This window comes from Salvelinus namaycush, chromosome 5 (genome assembly GCF_016432855.1).
Source record: "Salvelinus namaycush isolate Seneca chromosome 5, SaNama_1.0, whole genome shotgun sequence".
Classification (NCBI taxonomy): domain Eukaryota; kingdom Metazoa; phylum Chordata; class Actinopteri; order Salmoniformes; family Salmonidae; genus Salvelinus; species Salvelinus namaycush.
The window spans coordinates 8,167,620-8,184,237 of record NC_052311.1 but is presented as its reverse complement, the minus strand read 5'-3'; the positions used below and the strand labels follow the sequence as shown (position 1 = coordinate 8,184,237).

The window sequence follows — 16,618 nt, the reverse complement described above, 5'->3', positions numbered from 1 at the left end:
CATATTGAAGATTCTTAGTTTGATCTTTAGTATTTTTGTAGGGAACTTATGTGAGACTCCAGTTCTTAGCCTGGTAACTAGATGGATATTGTAGGTAAAGTTGACAACCTCTGCCTTTTAACAGGGCTTGTTAGTTTTTCTTTTGGCTCACCTCTGAATTCTCTCTGTAGGGGCGAACGTGCACGCTACCACGGCGACGGGAGACACAGCGCTGACGTACGCGTGTGAGAACGGACACACTGACGTGGCCGACGTTCTACTGCAGACTGGAGCCGATCTGGTACGCCTGTTATCTTTCATTCTTTCCTTCTCTTCTTTCCTTCTTTCCTTATGTCCTTTCCTTCTTTCCTTTCCGTATGTCCTTTCCTTCTTTCCTTTCCGTATGTCCTTATGTCCTTATTTTCTTTCCTTCTTTCCTTCTCTTCTTTCCATCTTTCCTTCGCTCCTTCTCGTCTTCTTTCCTTATGTCCTTTCCTTCTTTCCTTATGTCCTTGTTTTCCTTCTTTCCTTATGTCCTTTCCTTCTTTCCTTATGTCCTTTCCTTCTTTCCTTATGTCCTTGTCCTTATTTTCTTTCCTTCTTTCTTTCCTTCCGCCCATATCCTCTCCTAAAATCCACGTCCTGTTTGTCTGTTTTCCAGGAGCATGAGTCTGAGGGAGGGAGGACACCCCTGATGAAGGCAGCCAGAGCAGGACACCTCTGCACCGTGCAGTTCCTCATCAGCAAGGGTGGGTTAGGTTAGACAGTTTTTTAAACCACTACAATGCCCTTTAAAACTAAGTCCTACTATGGCAGACACTGGAAGGAGAAGTTGAAGTGACGAAGTGAGTGCTTTGCATTTCGCCCCTGTCCAGTCGTGAAATCCATAGATTAGGGCCTAATGAATTTATTTCAATCAACTTATTTCCCTCTATAAAATTTAACTCAGTAATATTCTTGCGTTTTAGATTTGACTTCCTGTGTTTTGTGTCCAGGTGCTAATGTGAACAGAGCGACAGCTAACAAGGACCACACGGTGGTGTCTCTGGCCTGCGCTGGAGGACACCTGGCTGTGGTAGAGCTGCTGCTGGCGCACGGAGCTGACCCTACACACAGACTGAAGGTAAAACACACACAGACTGAAGGTAAAACACACACAGACTGAAGGTAAAACACACACAGACTGAAGGTAAAACACACACAGACTGAAGGTAAAACACACACAGACTGAAGGTAAAACACACACAGACTGAAGGTAAAACACACACAGACTGAAGGTAAAACACACACAGACTGAAGGTAAAACACACACAGACTGAAGGTAAAACACACACAGACTGAAGGTAAAACACACACACACAGACAGACTGAAGGTAAAACACACACACACAGACAGACTGAAGGTAAAACACACACACACAGACAGACTGAAGGTAAAACACACACACACAGACAGACTGAAGGTAAAACACACACACACAGACAGACTGAAGGTAAAACACACACACACAGACAGACTGAAGGTAAAACACACACACACAGACAGACTGAAGGTAAAACACACACACACAGACAGACTGAAGGTAAAACACACACACACAGACAGACTGAAGGTAAAACACACACACACAGACAGACTGAAGGTAAAACACACACACACAGACAGACTGAAGGTAAAACACACACACACAGACAGACTGAAGGTAAAACACACACACACAGACAGACTGAAGGTAAAACACACACACACAGACAGACTGAAGGTAAAACACACACACACAGACAGACTGAAGGTAAAACACACACACACAGACAGACTGAAGGTAAAACACACACACACACAGACAGACTGAAGGTAAAACACACACACACACAGACAGACTGAAGGTAAAACACACACACACACAGACAGACTGAAGGTAAAACACACACACACACACACAGACAGACTGAAGGTAAAACACACACACACACACACAGACAGACTGAAGGTAAAACACACACACACACAGACAGACTGAAGGTAAAACACACACACACACACACAGACAGACTGAAGGTAAAACACACACACACACAGACAGACTGAAGGTAAAACACACACACACACAGACAGACTGAAGGTAAAACACACACACACAGACAGACTGAAGGTAAAACACACACACACAGACAGACTGAAGGTAAAACACACACACACAGACAGACTGAAGGTAAAACACACATCAAACTCATGCGGAAGCTGTCTCGGCCATAGGAACAAGAGTATCATAATAGAAAGTTAACTGTAATGAAGCCTCGTGCACACTTACTCACTTCCGGTTTCTCCTCCAATAGGACGGCTCGACGATGCTGATTGAAGCTGCGAAGGGTGGCCACACCAACGTGGTGTCCTACCTGCTAGACTTCCCTAACAACATCCTGTCTGTCCACGCGCCCGACCTCTGCCAACTCACACCCCCCTCACAAGACCCCTCTCAGGTTAGACATTTTTTATGAAATTGTTTTACCCTATTGAAACAGGAAATGGCCAGCATGGACATTGTCTTTAACTAGTTGTTTTACGACCACTAATCTATCCCCAGGTTCCTCGTGTCCCATTCCAGGCCTTGGCCATGGTGGTTCCCCCCCAGGAGCCAGACAGAACCCCCTCCAACATCACCACGTCCCCACCACCCGTCTCCAGCAAAGGTGAAATGGAGAGCCTTGGCTTGGCCTGTTTTGTTGTAATGTGACCTAATCCTGCAAAACATCCCACTCTCCCTCGTTCCCTCCATCTCTCTCCATCCTCTTCATCCCTCTTCTTCATCCATTCCTCCACCAGGTTCGTCCAAGCAGAGACAGGCTGCCCTCACTCCCAGCCCTTCCAGTCCAGGGGGGGTGCGTCCCGGCCCGGGGCCCGGGGATGCAGAGGCCTTGCCCCCCTTCCACCTGTGCCAGCCCCTGGAGTGTATCGTGGAGGAGACAGAGGGGAAGCTTAATGAGCTGGGCCAGAGGATCTCAGCCATAGAGAAGGCCCAGCTGCAGTCTCTGGAACTCATTCAGGGAGAGCCGCTCACCAAAGACAAGATCGAAGAGCTGAAGAAGAGCCGGGAGGAGCAGGTGAAAGCAGACAGAGGATCATTCATAGTTATTGGACCACAGAAATTCTTTTGAATTACTTCCCCAAACTCGGTCCTGGGGGTTTTTCCTCTAGCACTACACAGCTGATTCAAATAATCAAATCTTGATGACTTCATTACCCTTGGAGTCCCCAGGACCGAGTTTGGGGAACACTGTCATAGACCCTCAATACAAGTATATGGCACACAACGGAAACTTTTAGCTTTTTGCAACACAAAGCGAAAATGTGCGTTTCTAATTCCAGGCAGTCCAGGTAGTCCCATCCTGTTTCATTTATTTAGTTTGGTGCCTAATGAGCAGGGGACAGATCGATAAGCTCCACCCATCTAGTCTTTCAACGAATTGATGTGCGAGGTCTGACCATAGAACTATGGGTCTGATTTCTCCCCCCCGTGGCGACGTGTCTTTCAGGTCCAGAAGAAGAAGAAGATCCTGAAGGAGCTGCAGAAGGTGGAGCGCCAGCTGCAGTTGAAGACCCAGCAGCAGTTCACCAAAGAGTACATGGAGGCCAAGGGCCTGAAGGAAGAGCAGGAGGCAGGCCAGGGTTCGGGGCCAGGGCCGGGGGAAGGGGCCAACACTACCATGCCTGGGGCCCTCACAGCATCACCAGGGGTTAACGTGCACACACAGCCTGGGTCGGATACAGGGTCTGACGAGGAGGAGAACAGAGAGGAGGAAGAAGAGGTTAGGAGTTGGTGGTGGTCTGTTTTTTTGTCATTTTGGTCTGAAGGGTAATTAGGAGTTTCTGCTTTTCTGGCGTTATCCTCCATTCATATCTAATTGAAGCGGTCCGCCCCCTCGCATCTAATAGAAGCGGACTGATCCGCCCCCTCGCATCTAATAGAAGCGGACTGATCCGCCCCCTCGCATCTAATTGAAGCGGACTGATCCGCCCCCTCGCATCTAATAGAAGCGGACTGATCCGCCCCCTCGCATCTAATAGAAGCGGACTGATCCGCCCCCTCGCATCTAATAGAAGCGGACTGATCCGCCCCCTCGCATCTAATTGAAGCGGACTGATCCGCCCCCTCGTATCTAATAGAAGCGGACTGATCCGCCCCCTCGCATCTAATAGAAGCGGACTGATCCGCCCCCTCGCATCTAATAGAAGCGGACTGATCCGCCCCCTCGCATCTAATAGAAGCGGACTGATCCGCCCCCTCGCATCTAATAGAAGCGGACTGATCCGCCCCCTCGCATCTAATAGAAGCGGACTGATCCGCCCCCTCGCATCTAATAGAAGCGGACTGATCGCCCCCTCGCATCTAATAGAAGCGGACTGATCCGCCCCCTCGCATCTAATAGAAGCGGACTGATCCGCCCCCTCGCATCTAATAGAAGCGGACTGATCCGCCCCCTCGCATCTAATAGAAGCGGACTGATCCGCCCCCTCGCATCTAATTGAAGCGGACTGATCCGCCCCCTCGCATCTAATAGAAGCGGACTGATCCGCCCCCTCGCATCTAATAGAAGCGGACTGATCCGCCCCCTCGCATCTAATAGAAGCGGACTGATCCGCCCCCTCGCATCTAATAGAAGCGGACTGATCCGCCCCCTCGCATCTAATAGAAGCGGACTGATCCGCCCCCTCGCATCTAATAGAAGCGGACTGATCCGCCCCCTCGCATCTAATAGAAGCGGACTGATCCGCCCCCTCGCATCTAATAGAAGCGGACTGATCCGCCCCCTCGCATCTAATAGAAGCGGACTGATCCGCCCCCTCGCATCTAATAGAAGCGGACTGATCCGCCCCCTCGCATCTAATAGAAGCGGACTGATCCGCCCCCTCGCATCTAATAGAAGCGGACTGATCCGCCCCCTCGCATCTAATAGAAGCGGACTGATCCGCCCCCTCGCATCTAATAGAAGCGGACTGATCCGCCCCCTCGCATCTAATAGAAGCGGACTGATCCGCCCCCTCGCATCTAATAGAAGCGGACTGATCCGCCCCCTCGCATCTAATAGAAGCGGACTGATCCGCCCCCTCGCATCTAATAGAAGCGGACTGATCCGCCCCCTCGCATCTAATAGAAGCGGACTGATCCGCCCCCTCGCATGCATCTAATAGAAGCGGACTGATCCGCCCCCTCGCATGCATCTAATAGAAGCGGACTGATCCGCCCCCTCGCATGCATCTAATAGAAGCGGACTGATCCGCCCCCTCGCATGCATCTAATAGAAGCGGACTGATCCGCCCCCTCGCATGCATCTAATAGAAGCGGACTGATCCGCCCCCCTCGCATGCATCTAATAGAAGCGGACTGATCCGCCCCCTCGCATGCATCTAATAGAAGCGGACTGATCCGCCCCCTCGCATGCATCTAATAGAAGCGGACTGATCCGCCCCCTCGCATGCATCTAATAGAAGCGGACTGATCCGCCCCCTCGCATGCATCTAATAGAAGCGGACTGATCCGCCCCCTCGCATGCATCTAATAGAAGCGGACTGATCCGCCCCCTCGCATGCATCTAATAGAAGCGGACTGATCCGCCCCCCTCGCATGCATCTAATAGAAGCGGACTGATCCGCCCCCTCGCATGCATCTAATAGAAGCGGACTGATCCGCCCCCTCGCATGCATCTAATAGAAGCGGACTGATCCGCCCCCTCGCATGCATCTAATAGAAGCGGACTGATCCGCCCCCTCGCATGCATCTAATAGAAGCGGACTGATCCGCCCCCTCGCATGCATCTAATAGAAGCGGACTGATCCGCCCCCTCGCATGCATCTAATAGAAGCGGACTGATCCGCCCCCTCGCATGCATCTAATAGAAGCGGACTGATCCGCCCCCTCGCATGCATCTAATAGAAGCGGACTGATCCGCCCCCTCGCATGCATCTAATAGAAGCGGACTGATCCGCCCCCTCGCATGCATCTAATAGAAGCGGACTGATCCGCCCCCTCGCATGCATCTAATAGAAGCGGACTGATCCGCCCCCTCGCATGCATCTAATAGAAGCGGACTGATCCGCCCCCTCGCATGCATCTAATAGAAGCGGACTGATCCGCCCCCTCGCATGCATCTAATAGAAGCGGACTGATCCGCCCCCTCGCATGCATCTAATAGAAGCGGACTGATCCGCCCCCTCGCATGCATCTAATAGAAGCGGACTGATCCGCCCCCTCGCATGCATCTAATAGAAGCGGACTGATCCGCCCCCTCGCATGCATCTAATAGAAGCGGACTGATCCGCCCCCTCGCATGCATCTAATAGAAGCGGACTGATCCGCCCCCTCGCATGCATCTAATAGAAGCGGACTGATCCGCCCCCTCGCATGCATCTAATAGAAGCGGACTGATCCGCCCCCTCGCATGCATCTAATAGAAGCGGACTGATCCGCCCCCTCGCATGCATCTAATAGAAGCGGACTGATCCGCCCCCTCGCATGCATCTAATAGAAGCGGACTGATCCGCCCCCTCGCATGCATCTAATAGAAGCGGACTGATCCGCCCCCTCGCATGCATCTAATAGAAGCGGACTGATCCGCCCCCTCGCATGCATCTAATAGAAGCGGACTGATCCGCCCCCTCGCATGCATCTAATAGAAGCGGACTGATCCGCCCCCTCGCATGCATCTAATAGAAGCGGACTGATCCGCCCCCTCGCATGCATCTAATAGAAGCGGACTGATCCGCCCCCTCGCATGCATCTAATAGAAGCGGACTGATCCGCCCCCTCGCATGCATCTAATAGAAGCGGACTGATCCGCCCCCTCGCATGCATCTAATAGAAGCGGACTGATCCGCCCCCTCGCATGCATCTAATAGAAGCGGACTGATCCGCCCCCTCGCATGCATCTAATAGAAGCGGACTGATCCGCCCCCTCGCATGCATCTAATAGAAGCGGACTGATCCGCCCCCTCGCATGCATCTAATAGAAGCGGACTGATCCGCCCCCTCGCATCCATCTAATAGAAGCGGACTGATCCGCCCCCTCGCATCCATCTAATAGAAGCGGACTGATCCGCCCCCTCGCATCCATCTAATAGAAGCGGACTGATCCGCCCCCTCGCATCCATCTAATAGAAGCGGACTGATCCGCCCCCTCGCATCCATCTAATAGAAGCGGACTGATCCGCCCCCTCGCATGCATCTAATAGAAGCGGACTGATCCGCCCCCTCGCATGCATCTAATAGAAGCGGACTGATCCGCCCCTGCTGTGTTTTGTGAACTGTTTTATTTAGATGCTTTGTTTGATTTTTAGAAGTTTACCTCATTTCAATTCCAGGATGATGAGGATGAAGATGATGAAGACGATGAAGTGGAAGGAGAGGAGGAAGATTACGCTAAGCTACCCCAGGTGGACACTATCCTCTACAGGGATGGACAGCAGCCCCCCCTGCCCCTCTCGCCCTACCCCCAGCCCCTGTCCTCCCCCCACTCCCATCTCCACCCTCTTCCTCCCCCCCTCCAGACCGCCTTCGTGCCCATCCAGCCCCTACCTGAGTACAGCCCGTGCCCAGCTGACTACCCCTGCCCTGGCACTACCAGCCCTGAGCTGCAGAGGGTACTGGTGGGCCGGCAGATGCCGTGTCAAGGTCAGGGGTTAGGACCAGGGATGGTAGGGCAGCATGCCCCAGACGGACTCATGGTGGCTTCGCCCGCTCAGACGCTTACAGACACACTGGATGACATCATGGCAGGTGAGTTTGTGTAGCGTGGCGTTGTCTTACAGCTGTTCTGCCTGTTGTGGGTGGCTGCATCTCAATAGTCTTAACTCATTTCCTTAGAATTCTCCTTTCCTTCAACTGCACTGATTTGAAAGATCAGGACTGATGAACAAATTCCCCAGAAGAAAGGCCTGGAAAGTAACAAATACTAACTTTTCTCTCTCTCTCCCCCTCCCTCCGTTCTCTCCTTCTTGCTCTGTTCCAGCAGCGGTGAGCAGCAGAGTACCCATGTTAAACACTACGACGTCCCCCACCCCCCTGTCTGACCCCCTCTCACAGACCCCCTCCAACATGGGCTCACCCCCCTCCCCACTGCCCCTCTACCCCTCTGTGGACATCGACGCACACGTAAGTCACTCCTCACACACACTGTGGTTATCAGGGCTCATGTAAAGGCCATTCAAGGCTGAGAGACACACAGCGTTGTAAGTGTCCCTCTCCTTTCAGACGGAGAGTAATCATGACACAGCGCTGACGCTGGCATGTGCTGGAGGACACGAGGAGCTGGTGTCTGTTCTCATTGCACGAGGAGCCAACATCGAGCACCGCGACAAGAAAGGTAACACACACACACGACGTTACTGTCCAGTGTGAGGGCCTGTTTATCCGCAAGACTTGTTTTAATTTCTGATGAATCGCGAATATATAGATGTTGACACACAAGGCAGGATTTATACAGTGTTCAAAGTGCTTCACATTGTATTGGGTGTATCTGTACATCTGGTTGTGACCCCCTCTGCTCGTCCTCTCCCCAGGGTTCACCCCTCTGATCCTGGCTGCGACAGCGGGCCACGCAGGGGTGGTGGAGGTCCTTCTGGATAAAGGGGGCGACATAGAGGCCCAGTCAGAGAGAACCAAAGACACGCCCCTCTCCCTGGCCTGCTCAGGGGGACGACAAGAGGTACACACCACAGAGGTCTGATTGCACACCACAGGGGTCTGATTGCACACCACAGGGGTCTGATTGCACACCACAGGGGTCTGATTTAAATTTGTTTTTTTATTATTTCTAATAATTCTATGGTACACGCTCACTTCCCTTCTATGAATCACCACACTGAACCGACTCACCTTTCACTGACTGAAATAGCATATTGAAAACATAGTGAAGACTATGTGCCAGTACTTACAGATAACTGTAATTTCCTTTCCTAGGTGGTGGAGTTGTTGCTGTTGCGAGGAGCCAATAAAGAGCATCGTAACGTGTCAGACTACACTCCTTTGAGCCTGGCGGCGTCTGGAGGCTATGTCAACATCATCAAGATCCTCCTCAACGCCGGCTCAGAGATCAACTCCAGGTACTGGACAGGGCGAGGCAGGACAGGGCGAGGCCACATCTTCTCTTCTCTTTTAACTGATACCTCTACTTTTACTTTTCCAGGTCTTCATCAAATACATTTCTTCATCAAATACATTTCTTCATCAAACTTCCACTGGGTTGTTAAAATAATGGTAACTGCACCTTTCTCTAGGACGGGCAGTAAGCTGGGTATCTCTCCCCTGATGCTGGCAGCGATGAACGGTCACGTACCAGCGGTCAAGCTGCTGCTGGACATGGGCTCAGACATCAACGCTCAGATCGAGACCAACAGGAACACTGCTCTGACTCTGGCCTGCTTCCAGGGCCGCGCTGAGGTGGTCAGTCTGCTGCTGGACCGCAAGGCCAACGTAGAGCACAGAGCCAAGGTGAGGAGACGGGACCGTTCACAGTCCATGTTATAGTAGTATATAAAGGGAGTCCAGAGCCAAGGTACATATAGGCTCTGGTGAATATTAACTTGAGAATTGTCACTCCGTCTCCCATTGACATCCGTGTGTGAGTGTGTGATACTGTATGTGTGATGTTGACCTGGCCCTCCCCTGGTAGACTGGTCTGACCCCTCTGATGGAGGCAGCGTCGGGGGGCTATGCTGAGGTGGGCCGGGTGCTGCTGGATAAAGGGGCTGACGTCAACGCCCCTCCTGTCCCCTCGTCCCGGGACACAGCCCTCACCATCGCTGCAGACAAGGGCCACTACAAGTTCTGTGAGCTGCTCATCAATAGGTGGGTGTTAAACCAATCAATCAATCTGTCTGAGTGGGTATTCATTTTGAAAGCAGGAATTTCCCTAGAAGGTCATGTTTTCTTTCTCTCGTTCTTTTTATCCTGTGTTTATCTGTTGTCTTTGTTTTCCTCCGTTCTCCAGAGGGGCTCATATTGACGTGCGCAATAAGAAAGGGAACACACCTCTGTGGCTGGCAGCCAACGGCGGCCATTTTGATGTGGTTCAGCTGCTGGTGCAGGCCGGGGCTGACGTAGATGCTGCAGACAACCGCAAGATCACACCGCTCATGGCTGCCTTCCGCAAGGTAGGTTGTGTCACAGGATGACCCTGGCCCCCTCACTATCTGGTTCCACCATAAGGCCCTGCAGTCTTCCCCCTGCCTTTACCTGTTGCCCCCAGCCTGAAACAATGTTTGCCTATTTACAGTTAGCGCCCCCCCCACTTTGTCTGTGTTTCTCAGGGTCATGTAAAGGTGGTTCAGTACCTGGTAAAGGAGGTCAACCAGTTCCCCTCAGACATTGAGTGTATGAGGTACATTGCCACCATCGCTGACAAGGTAACATCTCGACCGGTTTGGAATGATCACTCTGTGAGCTTGTATGTTGGCTGGATATCATTGACTGTCAAATGCGCCATAGCTTGTATAAGTATGACAGTGGGTTAGAAAGATTTGAGTTTCCACTAACTCTCTCCATCCCTCCCTCACCGGAGTTGTTGAAGTGCCACCAGTGCATGCAGACCATCGTCAAAGCATAACCCTAACGGTTCTCTCTCCCTCCTCCTCTCTCTCAGGAGTTGTTGAAGAAGTGCCATCAGTGCATGGAGACCATCGTCAAAGCCAAAGACCAGCAGGCTGCAGAGGCCAACAAGAACGCCAGCATTCTCCTCAAGGAGCTGGACCTGGAGAAGTCCAGAGAGGAGAGCAAGAAGCAGGCCCTGGCCGCCAAGAGAGAGAAACGCAAGGAGAAACGCAAGAAGAAGAAGGAGGAGCAGAAGAGAAAGCAGGAGGAGGAGGAGGAGGAGGAAGAGGAGCAGAAGACTACCAAGGAGGAGGATGAGGAGGAAGACGGTGAGATGCAGAAGCAGGACGACTCCGCTGAGGGTAAATTATATCTTGGTTTCAATATCTAATAATTTGTTCCCAAAATGCTGATAATAACATTTGTTTGTGGTGGCTAGTTTAACAAAAGCAAAGTGTAGATTGTAGTCACTCTTTGTCCTTAGACAGTTTATGGTAAGGAAACAAATGTGTAATATTGTGGAACTATTCCTTCAACTCTGTCGTTCCCTCTCCAGAAGTGGACCCCCCCATCGACCCCCCCAGTGCGACCACCACCACCACCATCGGTATCCCCGCCACCTTCAGCTGTGTGTTCGGCAAGAAGAGGGCCAGTGTTGCCACGACGACCAGTGCCAGCCGCAAAAGCAAGAAGAACAAGACCAAGGACTCGTCCCCCAGCGAACCAATCATATGTCTGGACCCACAGGTATTAACCAATCATACTGCAGGACCCACAGGTGGTTGGTGTATTTAAAATATAGATTTGATTTAATTTTTGTAATGTGTATATATCTATACAGTACCAGTCAGAGGTTTGGACACACCTACTCATTCAAGGGTTTTTCTTTATTTTACTATTTTCTACATTGTAGAATAATAGTGAAGACATCAAAACTATGAAATAACACATATGGAATCATGTAGTAACCCAAAAAAAGTTTGAGCCAATCAGTTGGGTTGTGACAAGGTCGGGGTGGTATACAGAAGATAGCCATATTTAGTAAAAGAACAAGTCCATATGGCAAGAACAGCTCAAATAAGCAAAGAGAAATGACAGTCCATCATTAAAAGACAAGAAGATCAGTCAATCCGGAACATTTCAAGAACTTTGAAAGGACAGATTTTCACCAGTCTAATGTCCATTGTTCGTGTTTCTTGGCCCAAGCAAGTCTACTTCTTATTGGTGTCCTTTAGTAGTGGTTTCTTTGCAGCAATTCGACCATGTAGAAAATAGTAAAACATAAAGAAAAGCCCTTGAAGGAGTAGGTGTGTCCACTTTTGACTGGTACTGTATTTTTTTAAAATTGTATTTATTATTTAACCTTTATTTAACTAGGCAAGTCAGTTAAGAACAAATTCTTATTTACAATGACGGCCTACCGGGGAACAGTGGGTTAACTGCCTTGTTCAGGGGCAGAACGACAGATTTTTACCTTGTCAGCTCGGGGATTCGATCTTGCAACCTTTCAATTACTAGTCCAACACTCTAAAGGCTACCTGCCGCCCCAAATGATGTATTATGTGACATGACTGCAGAATATAATGTAGCCTAGCTAAATTTAAGGACAAGAGAGTGAAGCTGTGCTTTTCTGGGTGGCTGCAAATATGTACACATGTCCACTCGTCTTTTCCACTCAGTTATACATCAAACAATCTGTCAATCAAGGTGTCTAATCAGTGATGATTCCATCTCTGTCCAGCAGGTGGTGCTGGCACAGCACAAGGCCAACAAGATCCATGGGGAGCCACGGGGTGGTGGGGTGACAGGGGCGGGGGGCACCAGCGACTCAGACCCCCTGGACAGCACCGACTGTGCTAGTGAGAGTAGCAGCAGCGGGGGCAAGAGCCAGGAGCTCAACTTCCTCCCCGACCTCCCCTCTTCTTCCTCATCCTCCTCTTCGTCCTCCTCCTCTTCGTCCTCGGGCCCCACTCATAGCCTGCTGCCAGGCCCGGAGAAGAAACACTGTCTGCAGCTACACCCAGGCAACCAAGTCACCGTCTCCATCTCTAAGCCTACACATAAGTGAGTGACCTGCAGCGCTTTAGAGGAGAGCCGTTGGTTTGACTTTGACTAACAACTGTCGGTTTACTAAAGGAAACCATCAAATCACACACAACAGTGCATTTCTATTACAAATACATAGATAAAACCTCAACCTTATTAAATGTCAATCTGACCTTTATCCCTTTCTCTCTCTTCCTCCCCCTTGTTCTCTCCCCCTCTTTCTTCCCCCCCAACCTCTCAGAGCTCCAGACATGAGTGAGTTGACCCCCAGCAGCTCTGTACCGTCTCAGTTTAAGACCATGTCTCTGTCCGTCACATCCCCCAACAGCAAGAGCATCACCAGCCCCAAGAGGGGACAGAAGAGAGAGGAGGGTTGGAAGGAGGTGGTGAGACGGTGGGTACACACACACTCCATCTAGAAATGCTTCAAGTAAATCTATAGGATATTTTAGTCCAGTGGTTCCCTACCTTTTTTGGTTACTGTACCACCAACTGAATGTTTTTCTGCCCGGAGTACCCCCTCGTGCATTTTACCAGTAGACCTATGGTCTCATGAGTCTTCAAGTGCCCCCCAGTGGACAGGCCAAGTGCCCCCCAGTGGACAGGCCAAGTGCCCCCCAGTGGACAGGCCAAGTGCCCCCCAGTGGACAGGCCAAGTGCCCCCAGATTCCCTGGTTGGGAACCACTGTTTTAGACAATGAGGAAAAATAAGTTGTCAGGCTTGTGGCTCCCCATGGATCTTGTCCTTTGGCCCAGTTCTAAACCCCATATGAACCTCTTTCTCTCCGGGCTGCAGGTCTAAGAAGCTATCGGTGCCGGCCTCGGTGGTGTCGAGGATCATGGGTAGAGGAGGCTGCAACATCACAGCTATACAGGACGTCACGGGAGCACACATTGACGTGGACAAACAGAAAGACAAGAACGGAGAGAGAATGATCACCATCAGGTAGGACCGGAGAGATGGAGAGCCTGACCTCTGGTGGCAGCAGCCCATTATTACACTAGTCAGCAGAGTCTAGAACTGAACAGGAGGAAAGCAGAGAAACGAGTAATAATCATGTGTTGATTTATCTGAGGGATTCTAAGTATTTAACAGAGTAATAATCACGTGTTGATTTATCAATCCTCCTGCCGTATCTCCAGGATATCAGTGAAGAGTTGAAATACTGTGAATGGTTGGAACCATGTCCGTGGAATGTGTACATTGTTGTGTGGCCCCTGACCCCTGTGTTGTGATGGTCCATTCCAGAGGTGGCACGGAGTCGACACGCCACGCTGTCCAGCTGATCAACTCTCTGATCCAGGACCCAGCCAAGGAACTAGAGGACCTCATCCCCAGGAACCACATCAGGGCCCCGGGCTCCAAGATCACCTCAGCCCCCTTCCCCACCCCCATTGGGGCTAACCTTAACCTCAGCGTCGGGGCCAAGGCCCTGGGCTCCCTGGTCACGTCCTCTGGGGTCTCCTTCCAGTCCTCTTCCTCTCAGACAGGGGGTAAGATGGGTAAGGGTCTGTCTGGGGTGAGACAGCCCTTCCCCGTGTCTCTCCCCCTGGCCTACGCCCATCCCCAGCTGGCCCTCCTGGCCCAGACCATGCATCAGATCAGACACCCCATGCTGCCCATGGCCCAGTTCGGTGGGACCTTTTCCCCTGCCACCAGCACGTGGGGCCCGTTCCCGGTGCGGCCGCTGAGTCCCGGTAGCGCCAACAGCTCCCCCAAACACAACGGTGGTAGTAGTGGTAACAACCAGCCCAGAGCCAACTTGTCTAGTCATAATGATCACAATAACACATCATCCACGGGGTCCTCTGTCTCCAGTCCTAGTGCTTCTAACTGTCAGACAGCTACTACTACAGGGTCACCCCACAACCCTACCCCCCCCCCTGGGGCCCAGCCCAGCACCCCCACACCCTCCTCAGTCAGGAAACAGCTGTTCACCTCTGACCCCAAGCACATAGGGGTCAACTCTGTCGCCATGGTTACCCCCACCACTGTCAGTAGTAGTAGTCACTCAGTGAGAGGTACAGGGTCTCCCGCCCACCAACACACGGGCTTAACGGCTACAAACGCCCCTAACCCTCTTCAACCCCAGGTCATCCCCATCTCTCAGCCCCCCAAGTCACCCCCCAGCGTCCCCACTGCTCCCCCAGGCAAGGAGAAGCTGACCCCCTCCCTCTCTCAGGAGGCCCTGTCCGTCTCAGTCAACAATGTGGTTAGTTCAGGTGGTTTCACCGCCCCTGTCATGGCTGCCCCCTCCAAACCTGAGCCCCGCCAGCAGCACCAACCCCCTCCTCTCCTCACCTCCTCATCATCAGACCCCCCTCCACCTCTCCTCCCTCTTCAGTCCAGCTCCCACCTCCCCCCATCCTCCTCCACCCCCTCACACACACACCTCAACAGCGCCGTACCTCACTTCTCGGCTCCCGCTCCCCGTGTCTCACACCGCATGCAGCCCCCGACAGGACCCTACTACCAACACCTCGACCAGCATCAACAAACGTTCCTACCCCATAACACACAGCAACAAACGTTCCTACCCCATAACACACAGCAACAAACGTTCCTACCCCACAACACACAGCAACAACATGAGCACCCCAAAAAGAAGCAGCCCCAGGCGTCCCAGCCGCCCTCCATGCCCCCTCAGCCCCAGTCCTCCATGGGTCTGATGAACGGCTCTCAGATGCAGCAGCAGGTCCATGGTGGGGCCAAGCCCCAACAGATGCCCCCTAACTTCGGCCCTGCAGCTCTCTTCAACCATTTCAGCAGCATGTTCGACAACAACAACCAGGTGGGTGCCACCACACATTATTTTCTACTATTTCTGTTCTCCACAGAATCATTTATTATTTCAATAGAGCAGCGCTCTCCAACCCTGTTCCTGGAGAGCTACCCTCCTGTAGGTTTACACTCCAACCCTGTTCCTGGAGAGCTACCCTCCTGTAGGTTTACACTCCAACCCTGTTCCTGGAGAGCTACCCTCCTGTAGGTTTACACTCCAACCCTGTTCCTGGAGAGCTACTCTCCTGTAGGTTTACACTCCAACCCTGTTCCTGGACAGCTACCCTCCTGTAGGTTTACACTCCAACCCTGTTCCTGGAGAGCTACTCTCCTGTAGGTTTTTACTCCAACCCTGTTCCTGGACAGCTACTCTCCTGTAGGTTTACACTCCAACCCTGTTCCTGGACAGCTACCCTCCTGTAGGTTTACACTCCAACCCTGTTCCTGGAGAGCTACTCTCCTGTAGGTTTACACTCCAACCCTGTTCCTGGACAGCTACCCTCCTGTAGGTTTACACTCCAACCCTGTTCCTGGAGAGCTACTCTCCTGTAGGTTTACACTCCAACCTTGTTCCTGGAGAGCTACCCTCCTGTAGGTTTACACTCCAACCTTGTTCCTGGAGAGCTACTCTCCTGTAGGTTTACACTCCAACCCTGTTCCTGGACAGCTACTCTCCTGTAGGTTTACACTCCAACACTGTTCCTGGACAGCTACCCTCCTGTAGGTTTACACTCCAACACTGTTCCTGGACAGCTACCCTCCTGTAGGTTTTAACTCCAACCCTGTTTCTGGAGATCTACCCTCCTGTAGGTTTACACTCCAACCCTGTTCCTGGACAGCTACCCTCCTGTAGGTTTACACTCCAACCCTGTTCCTGGAGAGCTACTCTCCTGTAGGTTTACACTCCAACCTTGTTCCTGGAGAGCTACCCTCCTGTAGGTTTACACTCCAACCTTGTTCCTGGAGAGCTACTCTCCTGTAGGTTTACACTCCAACCCTGTTCCTGGACAGCTACCCTCCTGTAGGTTTACACTCTAACCCTGTTCCTGGAGAGCTACTCTCCTGTAGGTTTACACTCCAACACTGTTCCTGGACAGCTACCCTCCTGTAGGTTTACACTCCAACACTGTTCCTGGACAGCTACCCTCCTGTAGGTTTTAACTCCAACCCTGTTTCTGGAGATCTACCCTCCTGTAGGTTTACACTCCAACCCCAGCTGTAACTAACC

At 51.7% G+C, this 16,618-nt stretch overlaps 1 protein-coding gene across 11 annotated transcripts in view; it reads left to right on the top strand.

The window, feature by feature from the left end:
• The window catches only part of LOC120047915 (ankyrin repeat and KH domain-containing protein 1-like), a 72,172-nt gene that overhangs the window by 35,282 nt on the left and 20,272 nt on the right, over nt 1-16,618 (top strand). For 7 of the 11 annotated variants that reach the window (XM_038993518.1, XM_038993520.1, XM_038993517.1 and 4 more), the window contains exons 11-32: nt 171-280; nt 641-728; nt 975-1,102; nt 2,317-2,460; nt 2,565-2,670; nt 2,804-3,081; nt 3,514-3,786; nt 7,337-7,751; nt 7,984-8,126; nt 8,226-8,337; nt 8,534-8,679; nt 8,934-9,076; nt 9,251-9,464; nt 9,646-9,821; nt 9,964-10,126; nt 10,283-10,378; nt 10,615-10,924; nt 11,119-11,309; nt 12,304-12,626; nt 12,850-13,002; nt 13,405-13,554; nt 13,858-15,400. In XM_038993518.1, coding sequence (XP_038849446.1) covers nt 171-280; nt 641-728; nt 975-1,102; nt 2,317-2,460; nt 2,565-2,670; nt 2,804-3,081; nt 3,514-3,786; nt 7,337-7,751; nt 7,984-8,126; nt 8,226-8,337; nt 8,534-8,679; nt 8,934-9,076; nt 9,251-9,464; nt 9,646-9,821; nt 9,964-10,126; nt 10,283-10,378; nt 10,615-10,924; nt 11,119-11,309; nt 12,304-12,626; nt 12,850-13,002; nt 13,405-13,554; nt 13,858-15,400 — 5,405 coding nt within the window. The remainder of the gene's footprint in view (nt 1-170; nt 281-640; nt 729-974; nt 1,103-2,316; nt 2,461-2,564; nt 2,671-2,803; nt 3,082-3,513; nt 3,787-7,336; nt 7,752-7,983; nt 8,127-8,225; nt 8,338-8,533; nt 8,680-8,933; nt 9,077-9,250; nt 9,465-9,645; nt 9,822-9,963; nt 10,127-10,282; nt 10,379-10,614; nt 10,925-11,118; nt 11,310-12,303; nt 12,627-12,849; nt 13,003-13,404; nt 13,555-13,857; nt 15,401-16,618) is intronic. The other 4 variants (XM_038993524.1, XM_038993516.1, XM_038993515.1 and 1 more) reach the window with 3 other exon arrangements.